This window comes from Alternaria infectoria (assembly GCF_024043175.1).
Source record: "Alternaria infectoria strain BMP 0036 chromosome Unknown scaffold_8, whole genome shotgun sequence".
Classification (NCBI taxonomy): domain Eukaryota; kingdom Fungi; phylum Ascomycota; class Dothideomycetes; order Pleosporales; family Pleosporaceae; genus Alternaria; species Alternaria infectoria.
This window is the reverse complement of record NW_026250697.1, coordinates 1290820-1316531: the sequence shown is the minus strand read 5'-3', so window position 1 is coordinate 1316531 and position 25712 is coordinate 1290820. Positions and strand designations below refer to the sequence as shown.

The 25712-nt window shown below is 52.9% G+C and overlaps 11 protein-coding genes across 11 annotated transcripts; 3 read left to right on the top strand and 8 right to left on the bottom strand.

Moving 5' to 3' along the window:
* Positions 1–3984: 3984 nt before the first annotated feature.
* Positions 3985–6520, top strand: J4E92_005879 (uncharacterized protein; the record flags this gene model as incomplete). The annotated part of the gene is made up of 2 exons (XM_051497255.1): positions 3985–4637; positions 4690–6520. The coding sequence occupies 2 exons, from the start codon at positions 3985–3987 to the stop codon at positions 6518–6520; spliced, it is 2484 nt and encodes an 827-aa protein (XP_051352915.1).
* Positions 6521–7132: 612 nt separating this feature from the next.
* J4E92_005878 (uncharacterized protein) lies at positions 7133–8146 on the bottom strand (the record flags this gene model as incomplete). The annotated part of the gene is made up of 3 exons (XM_051497254.1): positions 7133–7327; positions 7351–8081; positions 8143–8146. The coding sequence occupies 3 exons, from the start codon at positions 8144–8146 to the stop codon at positions 7133–7135; spliced, it is 930 nt and encodes a 309-aa protein (XP_051352914.1).
* A 927-nt stretch (positions 8147–9073) lies between these two features.
* Positions 9074–9702, bottom strand: J4E92_005877 (uncharacterized protein; the record flags this gene model as incomplete). The annotated part of the gene is made up of 3 exons (XM_051497253.1): positions 9074–9548; positions 9600–9639; positions 9693–9702. 3 exons carry the CDS (start codon positions 9700–9702, stop codon positions 9074–9076), a joined length of 525 nt encoding a protein of 174 aa, XP_051352913.1.
* A 1424-nt stretch (positions 9703–11126) lies between these two features.
* On the top strand, positions 11127–13007 carry J4E92_005876 (uncharacterized protein; the record flags this gene model as incomplete). The annotated part of the gene is made up of 2 exons (XM_051497252.1): positions 11127–11296; positions 11345–13007. 2 exons carry the CDS (start codon positions 11127–11129, stop codon positions 13005–13007), a joined length of 1833 nt encoding a protein of 610 aa, XP_051352912.1.
* Positions 13008–13228: 221 nt separating this feature from the next.
* On the bottom strand, positions 13229–14356 carry J4E92_005875 (uncharacterized protein; the record flags this gene model as incomplete). Its single annotated transcript, XM_051497251.1, has 3 exons — positions 13229–13502; positions 13558–14042; positions 14108–14356. The coding sequence occupies 3 exons, from the start codon at positions 14354–14356 to the stop codon at positions 13229–13231; spliced, it is 1008 nt and encodes a 335-aa protein (XP_051352911.1).
* Positions 14357–15430: 1074 nt separating this feature from the next.
* Positions 15431–15828, bottom strand: J4E92_005874 (uncharacterized protein; the record flags this gene model as incomplete). The annotated part of the gene is made up of 3 exons (XM_051497250.1): positions 15431–15469; positions 15518–15585; positions 15693–15828. 3 exons carry the CDS (start codon positions 15826–15828, stop codon positions 15431–15433), a joined length of 243 nt encoding a protein of 80 aa, XP_051352910.1.
* A 706-nt stretch (positions 15829–16534) lies between these two features.
* On the bottom strand, positions 16535–16943 carry J4E92_005873 (uncharacterized protein; the record flags this gene model as incomplete). Its single annotated transcript, XM_051497249.1, has 2 exons — positions 16535–16825; positions 16878–16943. The coding sequence occupies 2 exons, from the start codon at positions 16941–16943 to the stop codon at positions 16535–16537; spliced, it is 357 nt and encodes a 118-aa protein (XP_051352909.1).
* Positions 16944–17823: 880 nt separating this feature from the next.
* J4E92_005872 (uncharacterized protein) lies at positions 17824–19082 on the top strand (the record flags this gene model as incomplete). Its single annotated transcript, XM_051497248.1, has 3 exons — positions 17824–17956; positions 18019–18516; positions 18562–19082. The coding sequence occupies 3 exons, from the start codon at positions 17824–17826 to the stop codon at positions 19080–19082; spliced, it is 1152 nt and encodes a 383-aa protein (XP_051352908.1).
* Positions 19083–19345: 263 nt separating this feature from the next.
* On the bottom strand, positions 19346–20229 carry J4E92_005871 (uncharacterized protein; the record flags this gene model as incomplete). Its single annotated transcript, XM_051497247.1, has 2 exons — positions 19346–19354; positions 19708–20229. The coding sequence occupies 2 exons, from the start codon at positions 20227–20229 to the stop codon at positions 19346–19348; spliced, it is 531 nt and encodes a 176-aa protein (XP_051352907.1).
* Positions 20230–21088: 859 nt separating this feature from the next.
* J4E92_005870 (uncharacterized protein) lies at positions 21089–22409 on the bottom strand (the record flags this gene model as incomplete). Its single annotated transcript, XM_051497246.1, has 5 exons — positions 21089–21689; positions 21740–21816; positions 21956–22116; positions 22171–22176; positions 22229–22409. 5 exons carry the CDS (start codon positions 22407–22409, stop codon positions 21089–21091), a joined length of 1026 nt encoding a protein of 341 aa, XP_051352906.1.
* An 865-nt stretch (positions 22410–23274) lies between these two features.
* On the bottom strand, positions 23275–25212 carry J4E92_005869 (uncharacterized protein; the record flags this gene model as incomplete). Its single annotated transcript, XM_051497245.1, has 2 exons — positions 23275–23374; positions 23423–25212. The coding sequence occupies 2 exons, from the start codon at positions 25210–25212 to the stop codon at positions 23275–23277; spliced, it is 1890 nt and encodes a 629-aa protein (XP_051352905.1).
* Between the last annotated feature and the right edge of the window lie 500 nt (positions 25213–25712).

Below are 25712 nucleotides of genomic sequence, written 5' to 3'. Positions count from 1 at the left end.
TGATTGAACAGAGATCTGTAAACCGCAAGTAGCCTCAGTACGCCATGCGCGCGATCAAGGTTGCTATGTGGAATCGGACCCTTTTTCTTGGTGTAAACATAGGTACGGTTAGATCACGCCTGTCGATCATCACTTTGCATGCTCACTGGTGCAGTGACGTGCGGCAGATCGTCTCAAATCAACTTTCAACGAAGTTCCAGGCCTCCATAGCTTAGTATCCCGTATGGTCTCAACCTAACATGGACGCTTGTTGGAATGTCGCTAGGAACACGTAGAATCTAAGCAGCGCGACGCCCTTGACCCAAGCCGGTGTGGTAATATCTAGTCGGACCGATAGCCACCAAAGCTTGCTGGACGCGCTGCCGCGTTGAAGCGCCCAACCGGGATCCGCCATGAGAAAAACGCAGTATGCTTAGACCATCAAGGATGGTAGGGTGTGACGTAGTTTTTAAGTTTACGAATGTCGGCTTCATGTGCCCTCTCGACGCCCGGACGTTAAGACCAACACGGTCAAGTAGCTTTTGCCAGGGTCAATAGTCAGGCAGCTGGGCAGGAACATTCTCCCGCACGCGCATTAGAGTGCAGAACGCCACCACGAAGCCACGCCACGCTCATATGCCTTTCTTTCTTCTATCCAAGTCGGATGGCATACCTCCGTGCAGCGAGGTAAGCAAAGCGGCGGGTATAGTGCTTCTTCCACTGCGCCTCCCGCCGGCATACGCACGAGAAAGAACTCCCGTGATCTTCTTTCCACTAGCTGGATGCTCGACTTCGACGCATAGTGGGTTATAGACAGACTACGCGGGGATACGGCGTCGAGGCTGAAACTTTCCACAACATTGCCTATGTCAAGCTGTACGGGACGCCGTCTAAGTCGATGCTATTGTAGTGGTACCTTACCTCCAAACCTGTTCCTGACCCTTTTTCAATTGTCATCAAGCAATTATTCTAAGTCGGCCCAAACTTAGCCCAAGAGGGTATTCTTACCCTAAGACGGAGCACGAGGCTTTTCAACTAGCTCCACACCATGAACGGGTACGGGGAAGACTTCGCAGTCGCTTCCTTAGATACATGGCTCTAACCACGTCTGATTGGTATCCCGATCGCATCTATGACCTAACGCCAACTCACCGAGCATTCCACCGTGCAGTGTGCAACCACGTGCTACACATCTCGGTGAGCAGAAACTACAATCAAACCCATTATTGAAGTGTAGCTGCGGTACGAAAGACTATTGAAGCCCATCTCCCTTCTGAAGCTTATGATGTTTCCCAAGTAAGCACTTTCCCTAGTCATGTTTGACCAATATCTCTCTCTGTGTTGATCGTGTCTGGATGATGTATTCTGCCCGGGCAGATATTCTGCCTCTCCCAAAAAGGAAATTGGACGCGCCTTCCAAGCTCGATCAGCAACCTTTTGCGAGGTACTCCTAGACCATCACACCGAGATTTGCTCATCGAACTCCGTCTGTAACCTTGGGCTATGAAGTCTCGAGTACACAGGGATCGCAGAGTTTACGGCTTCTTGCGGACCTGCGCTAGACTTTGCGGCCTTGGAGTCTCAGACGTCTCAGACTACTATGGGCTCTACTGCTGCCCATTCACCCATTGAACCGTGATCAGACCCTGGCCGAGGATCTTCACAACTTGGTAATGCTTCAATCTATCCCAGAGCTAGATCATAGGTTCTAGATGTGAGAGTTGTCTCACTGGTAGGTCATTCTCTACTTGCGTACTTTCAAGACCTGAAATTTTTCCATCTGTTCTTGATCGCTGCTGAGGAGACATGAAGTCGCAAGGATAACTGGGGGCTGGTTAGAGAATAGAAGTTGAGGGCATAGTTCAGGGCCGGCTAGGTGTGCTGTGGTGTTCCCCGGTGTGGCCGGTCTTCGCCGGTAAATGACGTTAGGCAACATAAATCCGTGGATTGGTACGTTGATTTGGAACAGATGGCTCGCACATATGGCAGAACTAGAAAGCTTACTTTGCAAGCGTCGAAGAGGCGTAGAAGAGAATTGTACGGAGGATATCGATCGAGGTCCAGACCTGACTTCATCTCAGTCCCCTGCTGTCGGTTCTCCATCTTGTCCCGGTAGTCTGGCACACGCTATATCAGGGTCTCTACCGTTTCGTGCCTTCAGCACGTCAGTGGCTACGGAAGCCACGCCGACGTTCGCGATTGGTTCGGAACTTCGTCCAATCTAGCCACAGGGTCATCCAAACCCCGAAGATCTTCGGTGACATACGTGAATAGCGCACACAATGAAGTGTTTGAAAACGTGGCTAGCAGAGCTATCAGATCAAGTACGCTTCGGGTAACGTACTCATTCATTGCACCCGTTCCGTCCAACAACATGATGAGTACCGAAGCTCGGCTATGTTGAATATCATTTCCTGCAGGGTCAATCGTACGACTTTCATGCACCCTTTGCTCATAGGTAGCGCAAAGTTTATCTCACCTGGATTTCTCTTTTACCTAGCTACACTACGGTGTATAGTATAGAACATTTAGTCGTACTCTGCAGTTCTAGAGAAGAGACTTGCGACTTTTAATGCCTTTGTTATAGCCTTTAGCCGAACACATGGCCTGTGTTTGCATTTCTACATAGTAGACACTTTTCTTCTTTGTACCTAGGTGGAGTGTATGTAAGCTATCGTTCACCGCTGCAACCTGTAAGCGTGACGCACACTGTGCTTTCTATACTAACACGCCTAAGGCGTGGAAGTGTCTCGTATTCTGCTGCGCGATTGTTAATCGCTTAGATAGTCGTTTGGCAAGGATAACATGCGTTCGTTCACAATGTTGATGGTGATCATGCTTGAAGCATTTCCGCGGCATGCGAGAATCGAAAAAAACAACTCGCCTACCATACCCAGAGACATTGGCTTACTGGACTACAACCGGCATGTTACTGTTACATGGATCGGCTCGCGAATCTTAGATGCGGAAGATCTTCGTGCGCGTAAGCTACCAAGGTAGACGGAGGGAGGCGCAACACCGGGTGCTTAGCCCCATCGCATGAGACCCGTCACCAAAGGCTGCACAGCCTCGGTAGGCGTCGAGGCGAGGCGAGGATACTTTCGGCGGGATGCATCCGATGCTATCTGTTACAGGCGATCCAGTTGATATTGGGCAGTGACACAGCAACTACAACCCGTAACGAAGTCGTTTTGTGGAACTCCCCTGCGAAGAGTCATGGACTGCTGTCGTGGATTTCGACATGAATCACGGGAATCAGACCATCGCCGCTTTGGCCCCTCGCAAAGCGGAAAGAGCAAGAAAGCAAGGCACGATGAGGCACAAGTGCGCTGTCAGTTGAGCATGAACTGTCCGTGGACGCCTTACCAGCATACACACCCTTTTTGACGCTGTCCAGGACCATACAACTGGGTAAATTTCATCTGGCCGTTGCTTGCGTCAACGGAAGCGGCGTCTGGTCAAAGCAGACGTCTTGTTCTAGCCGCTACGAAGTCTTTCGTAAGGTTGGTAATTCTATAAACGTCGGAGTAGAGTACGTACGGGTAAGTCCACCTGGGCACTTCGTCAAGTCACTCGGGCGGGCTTGGGAAACATCCCAACGGCTCAAAACCTTGGACTTCCACTACATATTGTTGTATCAAATAACCTGACCAATCGACCGAGATGATATCGAGAACATTGAGCGCTGGCTTGGAGAGGCAAACGTGGTCTTGCTGAGGGATGGATTATTAGGTCACGTGCCTGCTTAGGTAATGCCTAAAGCTCTGACTTCATTGCACTTTCCCCGCTGAATCGCGAAGCCAACCGCGACGAGACCACGACGAATTCACCCATCACCAGCGCGTTCCTACTCACCATCTCGGTGCGGTCGCGCTTGTCTCTCCTTCTCTGCTACACAGTCAGTGATAGAGACACTCAATCTTCTCATCAACAAGAAGCAAGCTGACGCCAGAATTTATCTTCTGAAGCAAGATAGCGCGGTCCAGCATCATAGCAAGAGCCAACATGGCAGCGTCTCGCTCAAGTTCAGCTTCAGAGGGCGAGGTCTTGGATACCCGACACAAGGCAAACACAGTCAACTCGCGCGACGAACCTGCGATTAACGGCTCAAGCAGGTCCTTTGGACTGGATGGTGCTTATGATAACTACCGCGCATTGAGTCGCTCCCCTTCGCCATACCGCCGCAAGCGCACCCCATCACGCTCTCCGTCACCCTATCGGAGGAACCGCGCCGTCGACCGATCGCCATCGCCCTATCGACGAAGCCGAGCCGACCACACTGGGAATGATGCAAGGGGCTACAAGCGCAAGGCCTCTCCGCCGCGCAGTCGTCCTGACAAGCGGTATCATGCTGATCGTAGCAGACACGGTGACCCTCGGCGGGCTCCAGGATCTTACCAGGGAGGCTTTGTCAAGGAACAGAAGGATGTACCAGACCGATCACACGCCAGGCCCATATCATACGCCGAAGTCGAGAACCCCAACCCCGTGCCAGACTTCCGAGAGCCGCTGCCTACCGACAAGCGACCACAGAACTCGCGTCACGGAGATCAGCAGCGCGACAAGTCTCGTCAGTCGCAGCCACAGAAGCAACAGGCACCGTCAGAACGCCCCAAGGCCGAGGCGAACAAGGCAAGCGTGACAGAAGATGTTGAGATGTAAGTGTACCCAGTGCCAAATGATTCCTCTACACAACTGACTCTGCAATAGGACCTCCGTTGACGATACGACTGAGTACACCCCGGCCCCTGTCGAAGAGAAAGTTCCCACTCAAGAATCGCGTGAAGAGAAACGTCGCCGCTGGGCTGCTATACGCGCCGCTGCTTCTGAGCAACAGAAGCCGAAAGACAGTCTGCTTCAGCAGGCTGTGCTGACGAATGCATCTGAAGCGGCAACCCCTAATGTCGGATCGCCAGCGGCCCACGCCGACAGTCCCATCTCACCGTTCGCATCGCCCCGTAATGGCGACCTCGACTCCGTACCAGCTTCACCAGACGTTATGGTAATCGACAAACAGAACGTAATCAGCGAGGGCAACAGTCCTGCGGTAGCGAGTCCATCCGCGGCGGATTACGACCCGCTACAGGACATGCTGGACGACCGCGATCGCGCTGCCAAGAAGAACCAGAACACCGAAGTATCCTCGGATGCGTACCGCGAGACCGACCCGAAAGCCCTCTCTACACTTCCAGCTGAGAAAGTAGCACCTGTCAAGAAACAAAAGAAAGAGTTCGACATGTTCGCTTCTGATGACGAAGACGAGGAAGAAGATGTCGGAACTGAGGAGGCTGTTGTTGCGAAAGGCACTGTGCTTGACGAGAAGCTGCTCGACAATTGGGACGACCCCGAAGGCTACTACAAACTGATCAGCAACGAGCTAGTGGATGGTGGACGCTATCGCATGATCAAGGGTCTTGGCCGTGGTGTCTTTGCCAACGTCGCACAAGCTGAAGAAGTCAGGGCTGACACCGGAGATTCAAATCCCAGGATAGTCGCTATCAAGATGATTCGCCGGAACGACTTGATGAGAAGAGCCAGTCAGAAGGAAATGGACTTCCTGCGCAAAGTCAACGAGGCAGACCCACAGGACAAGCGTCACATTATTCGCTTATTGGGTTCTTTCGACCACAAGGGCCATCTGTGCATCGTGTTCGAACACATGTCGAAGAACTTGCGAGACCTGCTCAAGGAAGAGACCAACGGCCACGGCCTCACACTTCCAGCTGTCCGCATCTATGCGCGTCAGATGTTTCTTGGTCTCCAGCACTTGCAGAACTGTCAGGTCATCCACCTTGATCTAAAGCCAGACAACGTCCTAGTCTCTGCTGACAAGAAAACTATCAAGCTCGCCGATTTCGGTACCGCTGTCGACAAGCGAGACGTGATCGAGCGCACTGAGTACCTCGTTAGTCGATTCTACCGCGCACCCGAGATCATACTTGGTATGGAGGTTGGCTATCCTGTCGACATGTGGGCTGTGGGCTGCACTGTGTATGAGCTATGGACTGGTAAAATCCTCTTTACCGGACGGTCTAACAACCAGATGATCAAGTCTTTTATGGACTGTCTGGGATGGCCAAGCGAGAAGCTGCTCAAGAAGGGTCTCGTCAACAATATTCTCGATAACTTTGAGTTGGGTCCACCGTTGAAGTTCATCAGTCGGGAGGTGGATCAGTACAACAAGGTAAGCGCTTTTGTCCCTCTAAGAGGTAAAGCTAACGAGCCAAAGCTCTCTGTCCGTAAAATTGAACAGCAGAAGAAGATCAACCGCGATATGAAGACGCGAGTTCATGAAGCTGCCCGAAGCATCTCCACTGGAGGACCTACCGTGGGCGAGCTGAACGATCTTGCGGATCTGTTGAGCGCAAGTCTACACATGAACGTCGAAAAGCGTCTATCGCCAAAGGAAGCTCTCGCGCACAAATTCTTCGCCAGTAAGAACCCCGCGCCTAAGACCGCCACACCTGCAAAGTCTGCTGTCGTCAAGCCACCCATGATGAAACGTGGCAATCCAGTTGGTACCTCCACTATTCGTCGGTAAGCTCTACAACATGGATTTCAGCGTTGCAATTTTCTTGACTTTTGGCGTTGTTCTGCTTCTTTGCTTTGAGCGTGAAAATAAGGACTGTCTTCTTCGAAGACGGCTAGGGCAAGGGCTTGGACTTTGGTGTACGGAGTATGAACAATTAACACAGGACCTTATAGGCTGCCATCAGACTGGTTTCCAGTATCGAAGATGGCGCCTGCGGAGAACATAGACAAGGGTAATCGGTCTACGGAGTGAGTAGGACACATTTACCGTGGGGTCGGGTACTACTGGGTTTGAGTCTCACGGCGCTGCTCATTTACAACTTTCGACCATGGTTCACTTCACGGTTACCGGTTACACGACAATCAATGGAGCAGATGTGTGGTGGACTCGGATCGAAAAGTAAGTGCTGCTGTGCACTTGCTTGTGGGTGGGCCTTCGTGTGGAATCGGCCTTGGACGTCCCTAGAAGAACTCCCGATCCATGTGAAATTTTCGGTGGAGGAAAGGTGATGAGGTGGAAAGCTAGTTCACATGTATAATATTGGGCACCCGGTATCTCAAGATACAGTCAATATGATGCATGTAGTGGAATAATCAATGTGCTATACATCTTGTCTATACTTCAAGCATCAATCTCTCCTCTCAAGAACGCTTTGACTTTATCACCCCAAACGACCTGACGCTTGTAGATAGTCATGGCTGGTACGCTGCCCAGGCGCAAGCCGTCGATAGCTTCCGCAAGAACCTGCCCACTTCCCTCGTCCCTCAATTCACGTAGGGGATACTGGTAGGTCTTGTTCTCGTTAGCCGAATCCAGCTAGCAAAGCCAGCCAAACGTACCTTGAACGCAAAGACCAGTGCTCCAGTCTTTGGTAAACGATGCAACGTCTGCCTTTCACACCTTACTACCGACTTGTTCAGATCAATCTCCTCTACATCCTCCACTTCTTGCTTTCTTTGCATCTCCTCTTCACTCATATGATTACCCTGCAAGCAGAACAGCTCCCCATTCGTACTGATGCTCCAATTACTCCGCTTAACGATCTTGCCCACAGGCAGATTGGCAAAGAAGCGATCCATGCTCTTCTCTAGCTTTGCCGCGTACCCGGGGACGGGAGCGTGGATGTCAGCGAGGAGTTGGCCGAGTTTTGAGCGTGTGTTGAAGCCGCTTGGAAAGCAGTTTACAAAGGCCGTTAGTACGTATTTCGTGGGAACAGTAGGCGAAGATGTAGGAGGAGAGGGAGTGAGTAAAAGGAATTCCGTATCGATGTTCGCACCTAAGATCTCAAGTGCTTCTTCTCCGTTTGGCATATGTAGTGGGATGAGGGTATCTGTGACGTGGTTCCGCAAATGTTTGCCTGATTCTGTGATGCGGTATAGGCTTGGGAAGCGTTGGGGTAGGTACGTTCCTATGAGCCATTCGTAGAGTTCTTGGACTGCGGGGACGGCTTCTGGGTTGCACGCAATGACTTCGTGGTGTTCTTGATTGAGGAGCTTCGTTCGAATTTGTAAACGTGTGCAGTAGGTGTTGTCCACGGCTAGGAGGTTATTTAGGGTGGTGTTCTCAAGAGCTGTTATGTCATCTGTGTCAGTGCTTGTCATAGTGTTCAAGATTCATGATGGAGACGCTACCCATGGTCATATGAAACTTCGGTTTGAAAGGACGAAGCTTGAGAGGTGCTTCTGTTTCGAGGTTGAAGTTTGGGAGCGGCGTAATGGCATTGTATACGGCTTCTGGATTTATAGACTCGAGTTTGTTGGTGCTTGGTGATGTTGTCGGCGCCCGCCAAGGTCTCTGGATTACCGGTTGTTATCAATGTCTCTAAGGGAAGATGCAATACTGGAGACTTCATACACTGACAGCCTTTTGTAGTCGACCTCGCTGGGACAATGCCAGAACAATTACCCCCGCCAGCAGCAGCAACCATGCTAGTGGCTTATCGACAAGACTAAGTTGATCCATGGTTGTATTCGATTATCTTTCAAGGCGTGTCAAACAGATGGTCTGGATGTATTTGATATCTAAAGCGCCCGCCAAGCATATAGGGCGTCGTTATGACATCGGGGAGAGGATGGGAAGCATGAACTAAGAGACGCTACAAGCGCGGTGAGTCTGCTATCAGTCGTGTTGAGGTAAGTGGGATTTGATTGCCTATCAGAGCTAACCCCGCATTCGGGCGGTTACGCTAAGATGTTGTACTAGGGGCAGGCTATGTTCAAGCCATGCATTCATCAACTCTCACTTAAGACTGGTCCGGTGCTAGGTGTCAAGGCGTACGATAAACCATTACAAGAATATGAAGATGCTTGATTTCACGTTAGAGAGCCCTTCGAAACCGAGAAACCCCTTCAGTCCTTGCCTACGTGCCTTTTGGCTGGATCCGTGTACATGCAGTTGCTTTGGCACAGGCTTGTAGTATATATGGCATGACGGTTTTATCGGATCGCAAACCGTTACAGGACCATGCGCGGCGACACATGGCGAACGGATACCATTCCTTCAGCCTCAATGAGGCAGATTTAGGCTCCACAGCATTCTTGCTAGACGTCTGTCTTGTCGGGTCTACGCCTTGGTGTCTTCGGCCTCGGGATGACCCACAGGCACCAGCTTGCCCACAACCAAATACTTCTCCTCGAATCTCTCCTCCCATCCCCTCAGCGCATCCATCTGCTCGGCATCCAGACCCTCGAGAGTGTCCAGCGGTCCGTCCAAATCCTTGGTCAACATGTCCTCGTCAAAACTACCACAGGCGAGGCCTCTCGAGGCATCTCGGCCAGCGAAGTTTGCATAAGGGCCACCAGGTCCGTAGAAGTTGCGACCGGATGTAACGTCAAAGACACGGCCACGGACGGCGAGGTAGACGGGCATGTTGTTCAAGCCATTGTAGGGGAAGAGCGAGGGCGGGGTGAAGGTGCGGAAGACGGTTGGCGGCGGGGCGCGAGGGAGGGTTTGCGGGGCGGCTGGCTTGAGGCGGAGATAGACGAGCAGGCCGAGGAGAGAGAAGAGGATGATGTTTATTGGGGTGAAGACGGAGGCGCTGGAGGGCTGTGAGCTAGGTGTTGGTGAAGGAGCGGAGCTGGTTGCTTACGCGTGGGTTGCCGCTGGCTCCGGCAGAGGTGATGGGAGTGCTATTGCGGTTAGCGCGACGTTGTCCCAGAAGGTGGCTCTTGTAGAGACATACCATCTGACATGGCTGCGGGTGATGTGCTACAGCTGTGCTAGAGTGGTGACGGTGAAGGGTGCTGGCGTGGTCGAGGGTCGGCGGGGAGCTCGGTCGACATGACAGCCGATGATGCAACCCCAAAGACTCTCTCAGCACTAACCAGCCATCCATGCCAAACTATCACGGACGTCCGCCGGCTGACATGCAAGGGCCGAATCGAGACATATGTACAGACGATTGAATCGCATGCGGCCTGCCATCTGCCCGTCAAAGGGGCGCCATCACAGCTGGGAAGCACGGCACTGCATGTGAGACATAGCCACCGGCCTGCACAACCACGGATGATGACGGCTGCTCTCTTTCACCGGAGAGTCGCCATGGTAATCTTAGATACTTCGACTCCACTTGCACCGTGACCGCACAACCGCAAGCACGCGCCCATCTGCGCGCAGACGTTGAGCATCGCGCCGCTGCACCCAGCCCATCCCTGCCGCGCTGCCTCTGAAACAGGGCCCTTTCCAGCCCTGAAACGCGCGACAGCGATTCATTTCCACCGTGCTGGGACGCGCTGATTCGCCCACGCCGCCTCTTGCGCCTCGGCCCTATCCCGTCCAAACATTGTGTCGCAAACCAATTCGCTGCTGTCGAACCGCTGTGTGAAGACAAAGACTTGCGGCACCGGTGCGATATCCTGCCGCTGGCGCTTTGGTCGAGGCGCAGTTCGCGAGTGTTTGTGGGGTGTTCTCCTAGATGCACTGGGCCGGCACTGATACCCGTCGACAACTCTACCTCGACTTGGTCGCCCTCCCTCATTTACCAAAATTACGCCCTCGGTGCTGCTGCAGCGCCCGAAGGATTCACGGCTTGAAGCTTACGTGCTGTTTCTTTGTTTAATCTGGCATCAACCATCACAACAACAACACAAACAGTCAACACCAACTCCACACCTCTTTCTTTACGCATAATTACACCCGGTACGTACTCATATTCCTTATCTCATCACCAGCTCTTTTGGCCTTGGTACTTGCGTCCTCGACATCGCCCGTTGGTTTATACGCTTGCCATGCAATCCGGTCCTGGGATGGGACGCAATGCCAGGTTGCACAGAAAGAGCTGGTGTTTGTGTCATTCAGATACAGTAAAGGCATCTGGTAGTGCCCCTCCGCATCTCTGATCGACGGTCCATGTCTCTCGCCTATCGCCCGCACCGACAACTATCTCCACCAGATCTAGGACCGGGCCAAGTCTCGCGATGTCGATGGGTTTCAAAAAGCATACAACAATCATGCAATCAGTGCAATGGCTCTTGAGGTTGCTGCGAAAAGGAGAGGCTTGCTGAAATAAGTAGCTCGGGGCCGCTGAGAATACCGCCTTCCATACTTCGTGATGCTTATGTATACTTGCACCAATATCGAGCCGGGCTAATATTCGTTTCATGCAGATTCGCCCATAATGTGGAAACGATTACAGGGCGCCGTCCGAGATAGGGAGAGGCATGCGCAAATAGGAAACCCCGTACTTCTTGAAACCACCTATGACGAGGATCAACTGAAGCGCAATCCCAAAGTGACCGACCTGCAAAATGGCAGTCACCATAATTATGCGCTCCCTCAACTATCGCAGTAAGTATCGCAATTTCGTTTGCTCACTTACCGCTGATTGTCTCGCAGTTTATTGTCTCCCCAGGAACCTCCCAACTACAGAGCCTCAGAAGTACCCACGGCCTCCTCCATCTACTCACAAGACACACTCTGCTACAATAACGACAACCCCACCGGCAGATCGCCCTCCGCATACGAAGACATATCGCCTCCCAGCTCTCCGGAACCGGAACAGTACTCCTCTTTTAACCTACCGCGAAGATTCCGCTCGATGCGTGACGTGTCACCCATGGACGACGATCGCAGACAACTCGAAGACGATTCCCGCGCGGGCAGCCAGATCCCCGTCCTACGCAGAGCGCCGTCTGTCCTTCGGAATGGTGACGCTCCACCAGCACCCAAGCAGAAGTTCTGGGAGGGCAAGCTTGCGCCAAATGCGAAAGTGAAGTGGGATGAGTATTCAGGCGAGCCAAATAGTGCAGGGAAGGCCGCTTCAGTCGATCCAGGCTCTTATGCGAAAGGTGTGCCGTCATCAGACCCTAGACCCATGGGGTATCAGGTTTCAGTCAGTGGTCCTGAGAAAAAGAACACAAGTTTTGGGGAGCGCGTTGGCCGCTTCGGGTCGAAGCGCTCACCACCGCCCGTGGAGCCGTGGAGCCGAGCGACGGGACGATCAGAAATCGCTCCTCCGCTCAAATACCAGCCTGCAGACAAACCACTTCAAATACCACGCAAGACGATTTCACCAAGCACGGACCAAGCGAGGTCAAACGCGCTTGCAGCTGCCATTGATTCTGCACCCAAGCTGCCTGACACTCAAACTGTAACAACCGAAATGGCGCCCAAGGATCCGCGCGATAACGACATGCGTTACAACGACGGCATTAAACCCATTGTCCCGCTCAAAGTAGGGAAAAACACGCCTCTTCGCAGCGGTCACATCTCTCCAACCTCACCTTCAGCAGGTCTCGGTATAAGCACATCGTACCCGAGCCCCATCACACCAACCAATCGCACCCAACTGAACCAGTCCCCTGCCACCGTAGAGCCAGTAGAACAGACGCTGTACCCCACCTTGCGGACTGCGACGCCGCCATACAACAAAGAGACATCAGAGAAGGACAAACACGCACCCATCAGCCGGTTTTCGTGGACTACCTACAACAGTGCGGGGACATACCAACACTCACCACCACCTTCACCGCCCAACGCACTCTCGTCTTCGCAAGGAAAGCGCGTCGTAACCGAGCCCATATCGGCCGCTTCCTCGATCCTAAACCGTCGCCGCCCCGTACCCCCCTTAGACAGGGAACCCGCACCCATGGCCAAAGTCTACACCCCCAGCCCGAGATCCCCTTACGCCTCCTCCACCTTCTCCAACTCATCACAAAAATCACAAAAGGCGCTTCCGCTACCTCCTTCCCAACTCAGTGCCATCGACCACATCGCCTACTTGGAATCGCAGCAAGAGGATCTACGCATCCGTCGCAACAATGTGTATCGTTTACTCAAGGACTTGAACAATGCTGCGCCGCCTAACCCGCTGCTTACCGACTTCAAGAAGGCTCGGGTCGCGGAAGAGAGGAAGAAAGCGTTTCAAGAGGAGTTGGATGAGATTCGCAGGGAGGAGCATGATGTTGGCCTCAAGTTGCATCGCGCGTGGAAGAAGAGGGAGAGGGATGATCCGAACTCGAACGGGAGCGCCCTGTGGGTGAGGAGGGTCACTAGCTAGATGCAGTTGACTCGGTGGCATCGATTTGGTCTACGAAGTGGAGGATTCTCTTCTTTTTCTGGCATTTGCATTTCACACAGCGTACTCGGCGTTACTTTCCAGGTTGCATCTACCTTGGCTCGAAGCCTTGCGGTTATCCAAGCGGATACGTTTTCTTTCAAATTAGCAAGACCTTAGTTATCATACCCCGAATCTCATAACATTCCATTCTATTTTGCAAACTAGTCGACCTCAGGCACCGGCAGACCATTGACTATCATCATTCCCTCCCGTCCCAACATCTTCATTGCTTTTACCGCTTCGTCATGTCGTAATTGCTTCGTTTCTTCATCCGTTACCAACACGAAATCGTATTTGAGCAATTTTGATCCTTCCTTGACATCATACTCCTTGGCCTGTTCAGCTGTTACGGTATCTAAGCTGACAATGAGAGATTCCTTGACACCAAAGACGGCGTCGGAGGTCTCGTAGTCGGAACCACGGACGTATAATGCCCTAAACATGGCGTCAGTAGGCTATGCAAACGAAGAGTTCTGAAGCGGAGACTCACGTAACCAAGTTATCGAAACCCTCCTTCTCAAACATGAAATGCATATGGCTCGGCCTCCAGCAATGCCTACCCAATTTCTCAAGCAACTTGCCAACAGGCCCGTCGTTGGGAATTGGATACGGTACGGGTACGATACCCTTGAACCAAAATACGCCATCCTTGTCACTCCTTATAACCGCACGGCCATCTGCTTTGTCACCCCTGTTCTCATACTGCACGTCGTATTTGCCTTTGGAGTCTGTTTCCCACACGTCGATCTTGACGTCTGATACGGGCTCGCCGTTCGTGGTTTTGACCGTGCTGAGGACGAGCAGGGACTCGCCGTCGGGATCGGCAGAGATGGAGGTGCCGTTGGAGTCGGAGGGTGCGTCGTGCGTGTGGAACGGACCGAGGACTGTGCCCTCGGTGGAGGAGGCCGGTTTGGGATGGTCTATAGAGTCTACGAGGAGAGAGAGGCCGACAATGTCTGAAAGAAGGATGAATTCCTACGACGTATTAGTACAGCTCGGGTGTCTTGGTCTTGTACCACGAGGATCAGATGGAAACTTACCTGTCGCACGTCTGTGCATATTTGTCCTACCTGGGTAAGGAACTGTATGCCTGCCATCCACTCATCGAAGCTCAGGCGCGTCTCGCGTGCGAAGTCGTGTAGATGCGACACCAGACGCTCCATGACGTACTTGAGGCGCGGGTCTGCGCATTGCGAGTTTATTCGATGCACATTCTCGGTGATGTTTTCGATTGTGAGATCTTTGAGGACAGGAACCGTGGAGGCGTCTGCGCCCTTGCTAGATGCCATTGTGCCGTCTGATGAGACGTGGACGTTGCAGAGGGTTTGGAGTCGAGATTGGGCAAGCTTCAGACGAAAGATGTCACGGTCGTAGAACCAAGCACACGAAGATGAAGATGACTTCACGGCTTCCAAAGGAAAGGACACAACAAGCTTGCGAAGCTATTCGAAGAAGGGAAGGAGTGCACTTGAAGCTAGCTGCGACATTGACGAACGAAAGCAACCGCGAAGCTCGACGCGAAAGCCGCCGAATCGGGCCCCATCTCAAAAGACGTCCGCTGACGATAGCGCAAAGCTCATAGGTCGCGCAACTGCGATGGACAGGGTTGCAGGCGCCGGCAAAGAGTTCAAGAGGTGGAGGTGATGATGTCGGAGGGGCTCTCGGTACCTGGATGCGGGGCGGGGCAGCTTCCAGCGCCAGCTTACCAAGAGCTTACAAGCAGTGGCGGGCGTTACCGGACAAATATCCTTCCTTTGCCAGTCCATATCCTCATCATGAAAATGCTTGACATGTCTACAGTTCCCCTCCCCAACTATTTTTCTTCACTCATTGATCTGCTCTTAATGACTGAACATGCGGCCTGTTGGCTCACTATACACCAATTATGCCATCATAGTTTTGGCTTCTTCATATGATAGCAGCTACTAGCTGCACTCGTGTGCCACTCACGATGCCCCGAAGTTCATCGACAGCTAGTTCTCGAATAGCTATCACGTCGACACCAGCCTGGTCATCTTCCGGAACACGGCACCGAGATTCGTCTCGATCTGTACAACTGCTTCGCAATTAGCCTAAAGGATTTATGTCGCTCAAGGTGCAGGAACAACACAGTTAATACACGTGCATATGCTAAGAACGAGTTGGATCAATTTCTTCCATATTGCTGTAAAGCGGATCGTGACAGTAACCTATGCGCCGTGATTGTTCCCGCCCATCAACCCAAACGCCGGCCGCGTACCGTCAATCCATGATAAGACCAGGAAAGTGAACATGACTGAGGAAAGTGAAGGGTAATCCTTATTCCACTGTGTTCTCACAGTAGACAGAGGAAAGTGAAAGCTGTTGAACAACTCCAGGTGAGATTAGACGTTGTTCTTGGGGTTCTCGGGTGAAGCCTTCCACTGTGAAGTGTTAGCATGGTTACTCATTATTATACGGAGATGACGTACCTTCTTGCCAAGCTCTTGCTGTTGCTCCTTGAAAGAGAGATCCTTGTACTCATCGCGGTGGGCCTTGACTGTTATCGTTCGTTAGCGGATCGGTCGTCCCCTGAGGTGTTGTTCTTGCGCCTGGAGGAACGCGTCCGAATAACGCGTCAAAACGCGTCAAACGATGCAGACTTACAGTATGCTTGCATCTTGATCATCGCGTTTCTCGCGTTGCCCTTCTTGGCGATGCGACCGCCTTTAGGACCAGCCTTCTTGACACCCGCGGTGCTAGCCGGCTTCGGTGTCGCAGTCTTGGTGGTGGTAGCAGCCATGACGAATAGCAGATACTGATTGAAGGTGGTATTAGTTTGTGAACGGAGAAAGTGGGTGGAAGTAAGTCGCAGAGGTAGAGCTGTCGTTGTGGTGTTGATGAGAGGTGAGCGTGAACTGTAGGTTTATTGACAGAAGGCGCGACCCAGACCGCGCTAAGCTACACTGGGCCTACCACCCTACTTTATGGATTCGATAGCCCGCCTGGGTATTTGCGCGACGTTAGAAACATAGTCTCGCGTGATTGGCGCAGCTGTTCACTTGAAACGTGTAGCGATATGCGCCCCCAACTCTCTTTCAGAAGCAAGGTATGCGGCATAGAACGCATGAATGTGTCTCCGGAAAGAGACATTGCCATTGCGCAAGTCATGAGCTGACATGAGCGAAATTGTCGCCTTTATAGTCTCACTTTCGTTCGAAGTCAACCGCTCGCAAGACTATGCGGATCTTCTACGACGCAGTTCAATCTCGTGCTATGAAGGCGCAATGGCTTCCTCGGTGCTTAAATACGTCGCACTGTGGTCGATCTCCCGAGAATTCTAACACTCTGCAGAGGGACTTCCAATTCGGGGTCCCGGCATCTGAGATACCGAAAGCCATGTTGATCACCGGTATCCGAAGGCATGCACAGAGGTCCAGCTCTTGAAAACAGCGTGGCAGCATTCCGCCGAACGAGATTCAATTGTAGGGCTGTCTCCAACTACGCTCTCAGGAAACATCTGCCGTCTTCTCTTCCGTTATACGACGATGCCGAGCATCCTGAGGGTCGGTACCCCCTGTGATCAGAACCGGCCTTTCGATGCCTCGAGAGGCAATGCTGAATTTCCGACGGTGGCCACTCGGGCGCTCTGTGAGGCTAGGAGCGCGTGGTCTCGCTTTGCCGCGAGCGCGTCCGCCGATGACTGGTATCTCGTATGCGCCAGCGCGACAGCAATATAGGATAAGATCGTAGACGAGCAGCGCTGCCCATGGGCCGATGGCTACGAGGCCGAGAAAGAGCTATTCTGCGTTAGAAGATCACTTTCAATCGATGAAGCCGAGCAATACTCACGAATATGCGCGTGATCCAGGTTTCGACCACAGCCAAGTTCGCAGGTAGAATAGAAAGGAATCCCATGGCGGGGCGTAGCGGAGATTGTACACGGACGGGACGAAGATAGAGATAAAGGGGCGTCAATTGGAGGTGCAGAGGTACGAGGAGGCACAGAGCAGTTCCAATTAACTGATGACACTCAGTCGTCGAGAACACAGAATGCGGTTGACGAAGATGTGCGATGTTCAAGTTTAGTGGAGAGATTGGCCGCCATGAAGCCGCCTCCAGCGGCCGCCGCGAAGTGGATCGCGCTGTGGGCCGCTTTCCCCAGCTCGGCACCGGCACATCACCGACCAGACCCCCTCAACACCAACCACTAAACATCAGATGCAGCTGACATCTCAGCCCTATATGTGAGGCTGTACAATGGTTCTTCCACTGATTGGATGCCCATTTGGTGTCGATTTTGCGAAGCCAATAAGACATGACAGCCATACCGGCACCCCTCCATGGAGGCAGCCCCAAGCACCTCTGTTGTTATACAACTCTCTATTCATACACATTCTAGCACGCTGGATTGCACTCACTTCTGAAAACTGCTGGCTTACCCTGACGTACCTGACGCTGACCAGCAGGCTCTCCAAAGGCGGGTGCTTGGCTCTGCCCGCGTGCCCACGGTTGCCTGGCCCTACCCACCCCAACTTCTGAGCCTTGTCAGACTGACCACGAAATCTCTCCATTGAGTCAAAGGCTTTGAAATTTTGGCATACCTTCCGAACTACCCAACACTTCGCACAACTTCTCAGTCGCTTACATCGGCAGCTTGATTTGATTGCGACGCCTCACCAGCAGCCTTGCTGCTACACCCGGAGGCCTCACATTAACCATCAAGCCGCATAGCACTCCTGAGGGTAGCGCAGGGACTTCCAACTCGCTTCTTTGTGCATTCCCGTTCAAATTCAACATGGACGGTCTCTCCTTCCTAGACGAGCACATGGAGCGAGGCCAGAGCAATGCGACGCTGAAGATAGTCCTCCCCAGCGGAGAGGTCCGTCAGATCTCTGATCGCATCTGCCCGTTCAAGTTCTTGGACAGATGTCAGTAATGTCCCATACGGTTGCATGCCAACATCTACTGACTTCGTACACCCACATACTAGGTCCGCTCCTGTACCACGCCTTTGAGTACGGTTTCCAGAGTCGCCTACAAGCGAGTATTGAGGCCCTATCCGAGCATGCTGTCGTCTCGCTTCTTCGGTTCTGCTACACTGGTAGCTATCTTCCGCCTCGAGCAGACTATGATCCAGTGTCGTTTCTTCCACATGCCGAGACGTACAAGATAGCCGAGGATTTCGATGTTCCGGAATTGCAACTTCTCGCGCACGGCAACTTCTCGTGCCAGCTCGAATTCGCCTGCTGTGTACCCGCCGCGCCCCATGACTTGGTCGAGACTATTCGTTTTGTATATCGTCACTATGCCAGTCAGCAGGCTCGTCGGGAGCACGACCTCGTTCCGTCACTTCTCAACTACTGCATCTCAAATTTCCTCTACCACAAGCTAGGAGAGGATGTTGAGTTTCTCAAGATCGCTGCTGAAATCCCGGACTTCCGCCAGGACCTATGTCGCACGAACATGGAACGCAATTTCCAGGATGAGTGTAAGACACTACAAGTAGATTCACATCCTACGCTAACTATCATAGGTGCATTCGACATTGTGCGGTTATGTCTCGACACTCTCCAGGTTCAACCTTGCGATCGTCCGACTCTCCTTGCGTCAAGGGACCTACCAGATGAGATGATGTGCGATACTCTTCCGGAAACACCCAGCCCTTCATGCTACCCATCTGGCGAGAACTTTACAGCTGTAGAGACCGATCAGGACAACATGGTCGATTCCGGAATCCTTACATTTGTTCGTCGCCCCAAGGTTGCACAGCCAGCTACGATCCAAGAGTCCGACGAGGAGTGTCTTGAAGACGATCAGGGATTCACGTTGGTGTCCCGACCCAAAGTCCAGAGCCTGACTACGTTCGACGACCCGATGTCTAGCCCTGAGTTGACTTCTCGTCCGGTGGTCGACATACTAGCCGCGACTGGCACCGACTACTCCAGCGACGACGAACCGATGTCCAGCCCCGAGTTGATCCCCACTCCCGTAGTTGATCTACTATCCGCTACCGGGACCGACTACTCTAGCGATGAAGAGTGGACACAGATCTAAGAGGGCCGATACGCCCCGTGGCTAGAGGGCGCTCTGGTCATGATGGCATACGGCGTTATTGATGGGATATAGGTATCTCACAAAGTCATGGATCTTGGATTTGATTTGGCATTATGGTGTTTCAAGCTGGGTTTAAATTGCTTAGGAATTGGCGTTTCACGTGTACGGAATCACGCAAGGGAAAAGTCGCATAAGCGCAAGAGTCTGCTTTTGAGGAATCATTAAATATATTGTTTTGCATCCAAACATTAAAAAATCATGTACTAGATGTACTAGGACACAGCAGTAGTATCTGTTTCATTTTATTCCATATTATGATGTTGTGTCTCTGAATCCACAGTCTGTACCATGCCCCAGGGATCGTAGTGTAATTCCCTCTATCCTCCGACACCACTGCCTGAGAAGCCCGTTGCGGCCTGGCCTCCCATCTCGAATACGGTACCATCTCTGACATCGCATTCCGCTGTACAGCTCTTCCTTGCGCGTCGTGATGTTTCCTCGGCGCATCGATATCGATACCAGAAAAAGCTCCACAGCTCGAGGTAAAATTTGGTCGTTGCGCCTGACCATGCTTCGCATCCTGGCGTTGGATTTTTTTCTGTCTGCTTTTTGTTGTGAGACGCACCGTGGGGAAGCACAAGCGCTGAACGGTTTCGATGGCTTTCTTATTAACGAGGTCTGGATCCCATTGCCGGAGCATGCTCAAGACATCAATGACGAAACTTTGGCAGTTGGCAGTGGCCACTTTGTACGTGAACTCTCGTAGAACCCTCTCTTTTGCCGCATCAATCTTTCTGAACGAAGATTGGGCGCCATGAATTATCGTGGCGTCTGATCCCTTGTCCATCAAATCACCAATCTTGACAAAACTCTTCCGGTTGCATTCGAAGGCGTTCTGGTGCGAAGCGCTTCTTGGGAAGGTTTGGTCAAGAAGTAAGGCGCCGCGATTTGGTCGCTCATTTATGTAGTTTACTTCCCATGTTGTACCAGTCAGCTGGTTTGTGCCATCGTCAAGGAAGAGTCTCCAGTGTGCGGTGTTGGAGCCTGGGCTTGCGCTGATGAGGTAGAGTTGGCAGATTTTGGAGGAGTAGCGTGGGACACTGCTGGACGAGCTTGATTCGATGCTCTTGCTGGCTGAAGAACCCATATCTTCGATAGGGTAGAGTTGCTTTTGTCTTAATGCAGTGTTGGTTTGTGATGGGAGGATGGAAGAGTTGGAAGACTTTGGAAAAGGAGATGAGAAATTGCAGAGTATTTATGCGAGGCGAAAAATGAGTCAAGGGCAAAACTTTGGCATGTTATCATCTCGGAACGATCTATTGGGCACATGGCGGGTCCTTATATCTGGCTTGCATTTCTATAGGTAGCGTGTTAGTGGTCATAGTTTCACTATGGAACCAGAAAAAGCCAACGACCATGGCCAAAGTGTCCTGCAAATGACGTGCATCTGATTATGGATGACAGGACTCCTCATGGCTTCACAGAGACCTGGAGCGGATGGGGCAGATTTCGGGTACGTTGATTCATGTTCGCTGCAGCTAGTCTGCGAACAGAGCCGCCCATAGAGTACATGACAAACCATAGCCACAAATAATCAGATATACGAAGTCCATATGTACGGGAAGGACTTTTTTGATGTTACAGGAAAATTAGGCCACCTTATGCATTTAAGATGGCAATAAGGAATCCAGCATAAAGGAAACCGCCCTCTCGTAATGGCCAGTGGACCGGGAAGGGATCGCATCAGGAACAGCAATTACATGGAACATCCAAATGAAACCGGGAAGCAAGAAACACATAATCAGTCTCGTGGGTTCATGCCGCACACTCAATCCTCCGTTCGTCTTTCGGCTCCGTCACTGCATAATCCATATCCGTGGGCATGATGGTCTCGGAGGTTCGTGTTCCAGGAGATGAGCAGTCTTCAGGAATGTTGACGCTCACTTGCTCGATATCAGCAAGTGCTTTGAACCAGATACGCGATGGACTCAACTTACCTCGTGCGCCTAGTAGCGGCGGGGTGGGTAATCAGCCGCTGCACCTTCGTAAGGTGGGCGGCCTCCGGGGCTACGGGGACGAGCACCACGTGGGGACGGTGGTCGTCCGCCTTCGTAAGGGCGTCCATGACCGTTCATGTATGGGTCATCGTAACCACGGGGAGGAGGTCGGGCCCTAGCATCATAAGGATCGTCAGGGTAACGCGCGCGCGGTGGGCCATACTCATCAGGCATGCGACCACGAGGCGGCGAACGTCCATAACCACCATCACGCCTGTCATAAAACTCGCGGGGAGGTGTGCGTCGGCGATAGTCATCGCGGCGGGGGCTGTAGCCACGAGGGGGACCGCGACGGTCGTAGTAGTCGTCATATGGCGCGGGTGGGTATCCGCCACCGCGACGGCCCATGGGGGAGCGGGATCGGTATCTATCACGGCCCCGGTCATCAGGACCACCAGGGCCTCCGTAAGGAGCGCGAGGCTTGAAAGGTGGAGGTGGGGGAGGATCGGAGACGTCCTGGATACAGGTAACTTCCTGCCCCTTGAACTCACGGCGGTCCAGCTTCTCCACTGCGGTCTTCAGATCGGCGGCCGTCTCGTACTCTACAAATCTGCGCGATGGTTTAGTACGTGTACCTAGCTGCAGTACGTGTCCACTCACCCAGAGCCATCCCGTTCGCGGCCAACTTCGGAGTAGACGACGTCCAATCCAGACTGGCGGGCGAAATCTTTGAGGTCCTATAAGTTCGAAGTTAAGCGAGGCCCAAATCCAGAATGTATAACGGGAAGCAAGCGAGAACAAAGCCATTTCTGGTCCAGGAACGGTGCGCTGGCGCTAACAGGGAACTGAGGAAATCCAATAATCGGGGAGTCTGACCTGCCAGCTGGTCTCCACAGGAAGATTTGCTATTCTCATCCGGTATGGTGTGCGCCTAGGACGCGGGGGAACGCGCTCATGGGGAGTGAAGTTCTCGTTACGGGCACGCGAGCCGCGAGCGAACTGGACGATGAGGCGCTCGCCCATGAAATCGGTACCATCTTTGAATCAGTTAGAGATGCATGTCCGGACACATACACATAAGAGTTACATACGGAATGCTGCATACGAGTTAGCACGTGTTCAGCCGATCGGCGCGTAGTTGAAGCTTACCAGGGACGACATCACGAGCATCCATTGCGTCCTTGTACTCGATGAAGCCGAATCCGTTCATAAGCTTGATCTCAGTGATCTCGCCAGTGCCGTGCGACGCGAAGTGGCCTTCGACATCGGCCTTGGTGGCATTGCGCGGGAGGTTGCCTAGGTAGAGGCGCGTGGACGATACCTCGGTCATGGTAGCGGCTGTTGCGGTAGAGCTTTATCCTAAAGATAACCTAGTCTGGAGAGAATCGTGAGCAAATATCCATGAGCAAGCGGGAAGCCATCGAGGAAGCGCGCATGGTGCCTGCCAGTGACGGGGTGACTCGGTATCAAAGACGCGACGCCAGAAAGCCAGTGTCCAGCGGCGTGCGCAACTACAGGAACCAGGAAGACGCGCAAGGAATTTCCAGTGCATGCAATACAGGCGGCTAGTCGTACCTTGGAGATAGAGTCGGGCGCTGGAAGCAGGGTGGCCGTGAAGAACCTGAGAGCTTGAGGACCAGGAAGAAGCCGGGTGAGTGCAGAAGGCGCGTCCTTGAATCTGGGGCACCGGAATTAGTAAGCCCAGTATCGCGACCACGAATTGCAAGTGCAGATGAGGGCCGAGCAGCTATCGATGTAAGAGGCCCCGGCGAGGTTGATGGGTGGACGGTGACGAAGGGTGGAGAAGGAAGTTCGCCCAACGCCTCACTCGCCCTAGCGTTCCAAGCTTCGGGCACGGACATCACGTGTGCCTTGCCTCGACCTCGGGAGCCATGTACGGGACCGCACGACCTTCCAAGGCACCCAGTGAAATGTCACTTCTTTCAAGCAGATAATTCAATGCTGTTTGCTCATAGGATCGTACAACGCAGTTGAAGCCCGCCCAGGCTTCGACCGCGCGCCGAACAAGGCGACTGATCACTCGATCCCTACAAACCTCGGAAGGTCACTTGGGCAGCAACCATACTCGGGCTGACGTTGAAATCTGATATATACACACACGGTTTGCCCTAATATACAGGTCCTCTCATTGCGTGGACGGCAGCTAAGCCATGATCTGTATCTCGGCGTCCGTATTAAGTAAGTACGTACTTTGGTCCCTCGCCACCTTGGGGTGTTTGCCAGTTGATGTCCTGGTCCGGCACTTTGATATCGCAAGTCTTGCAGTGGACGCAGCTGTATACAGTTAGCGGTCTTCTGAGTAATCGCGATATCTAGACCTACTTTTGGGCGTTGATTTGGAACCTGACGCCCAGCTCTTTGCTGTCGTCCTCCACATACTCGTAGACGCCGGCGGGGCAGAACCGGTTTTCTACACCCTTGTACCTGGGCCATTCTTTCTGGGCATGCGCATCGTAGTCTTTGACCTGGAGATGGCAGGGCTGGTCCTCCTCGTGATTCGTGCCACTTCGGCTGACGCTCGTCAATATGTCGAAGCTGATCTTACCGTCCGGCTTGGGGTATTCTATCTTGGGGCACTCGTCCGCCGTCTTGGTCGCTGCGTGATCAGGCTTGCCATGCTTCAATGTCCACGGTGCCTTGCCTCGAAGAACGTAGGCCTCCAGACCAGAGTACATGATACCTCCGTAAATACCTAGTGGTGTGTGGAAAGACGGGCGCATGTTGCGCACAGTCTTTAGTTCCGACCAAATTGACGACTTGCGCATCTTGTCCTCGTAGTCATATAGAAACACGGTACCGCCGTCTGCATTGGCTTGTAGGGCGTCCCAAGTCGCCTCAGCAGCTAACATACCGGACCTCATTGCATTGTGCGTGCCCTTGATCTTGGGCAGGTTGAGCAAGCCTGCGGCGTCTCCAAGCAGTGCGCCACCAGGGAAGGCCAGTTTTGGTATGGACTGGAAGCCGCCCTCAATCAGCGTTCTCGCGCCATATGATATACACTTGCCGCCTTCCAGTACGTCCTTGTAGTAAGGGTGGTGCTTCATCTTCTGGAACTCGCCATAGGGAGCCAGCCAGGGGTTCGGGTAGTCGAGCCCAACAACGAGACCAATGCTGACGAGGTTGTCGCCAAAGTGATACATCCAGCCACCGCCATAGGTATCCTTCGGCAGCGGGTAGCCCATCGAGTGAACCACCAGTCCAGACTTGAATTTCTCGGGCTGCACCTCCCAGACTTCCTTGATGCCAAGTCCGTAGGTCTGATGTTGGCTATCTCGCCTCAGATCGTACTTCTTGATGATTTGCTTCGACAAGCTGCCATGGCAACCCTCACCAAGCAATGTGACGCGTGCATGGAACTCCATTCCTCGCTCGAATGAGTCTTTGGCCTTGCCTTCACGCGATATGCCGAGGTCGTTGGTAGCTACGCCTTGTACGACACCCTCGTGGTTGTACAGTACCTCCGACGCAGCGAAGCCGGGGTAAACCTCGACACCAACTTCCTCTGCGCGCTCGCCCAGCCACTTGACCATCTGGTTCAAGCTTATTATGTAATTGCCGTGGTTGTTCATCTGCGGAGGCTTGGGTAGAGGGATGGCGCTGTTCTTGGTCATGAAGAACATATGGTCTTCTTTGGCGGGGGTGATGTCGGCGAAGCGGTTCAGGTTGTCCTCTGACCTCCAGTCAGGCAGGAGCTCGTCCAGGGCAGAGGGTTCTATGACGTTCCCAGACACGATGTGATCGCCCAACTCGCCCGCCTTCTCCAACACCAGAACCCTGAAGTCTTCATTGCCGGCCGCTGTCGCAAGCTGCTTCAGCTTGATGGCGGCGGACAGACCTGCGGGTCCACCACCCACGATGAGAACATCGACCTCGTCCGATTCGCGCTCTATCGACTTGGGATCGAATGTGTCGTCTACGGCGGCGAGTCGTGTGCGTGGCGTCGTGGAAAGAGCTCTTCTTTGACCGGCAATCCGTACTGCGGGACGGTACAGGCTGGAAACGTTTCGTCGCGGTAGTGATGCACATGCAAGTGGTCTTGATGCTATGCGCGCGGATCGCGAGGCTGCGAGCAACTGTCGCGTCGCGGAAGCGGGGACTGATCTGGTGGCCATGATGCAGGACGTGTTGGAGAGGCAAACAGATGTATTGTATGCGAAAGTAAGCAAGTTGACGAAATTTTTGCGCTTCCTACGAGTCCGACCGGCGGCGCACTACGGACTAGAAGCGACAGTGCTCAATACTGCGGAATGCGACAGAATTGCAGCATTGGACATGTACGCTCTTAGCCAACGCCAAAACCTCGACATGACGATATCCAAAAGTCGCAGCCGAGGCTACAAGGCTAAGTGCGGGATTGCAATACCGAGCACCCCATTGGCTCAGCCCACCTTCATTCCTTCTCTCCGCACATGTCTAAGTCACCACATCCGAACATCCTCTCTGTGCGATCACTCTCATGTCAACATCTTCACGCGCAGTAGTGCGCGTGCTCTGTCTCTCTGACAAATGTCTCGACATGACGCCGCGGTGAGGGTATAGCAACATCAGGGTACTCGCGCAGAGCAAAGTACTGTCATGCCTACCAAGAAGGCTGAGCCAGCAAACTGCGAAG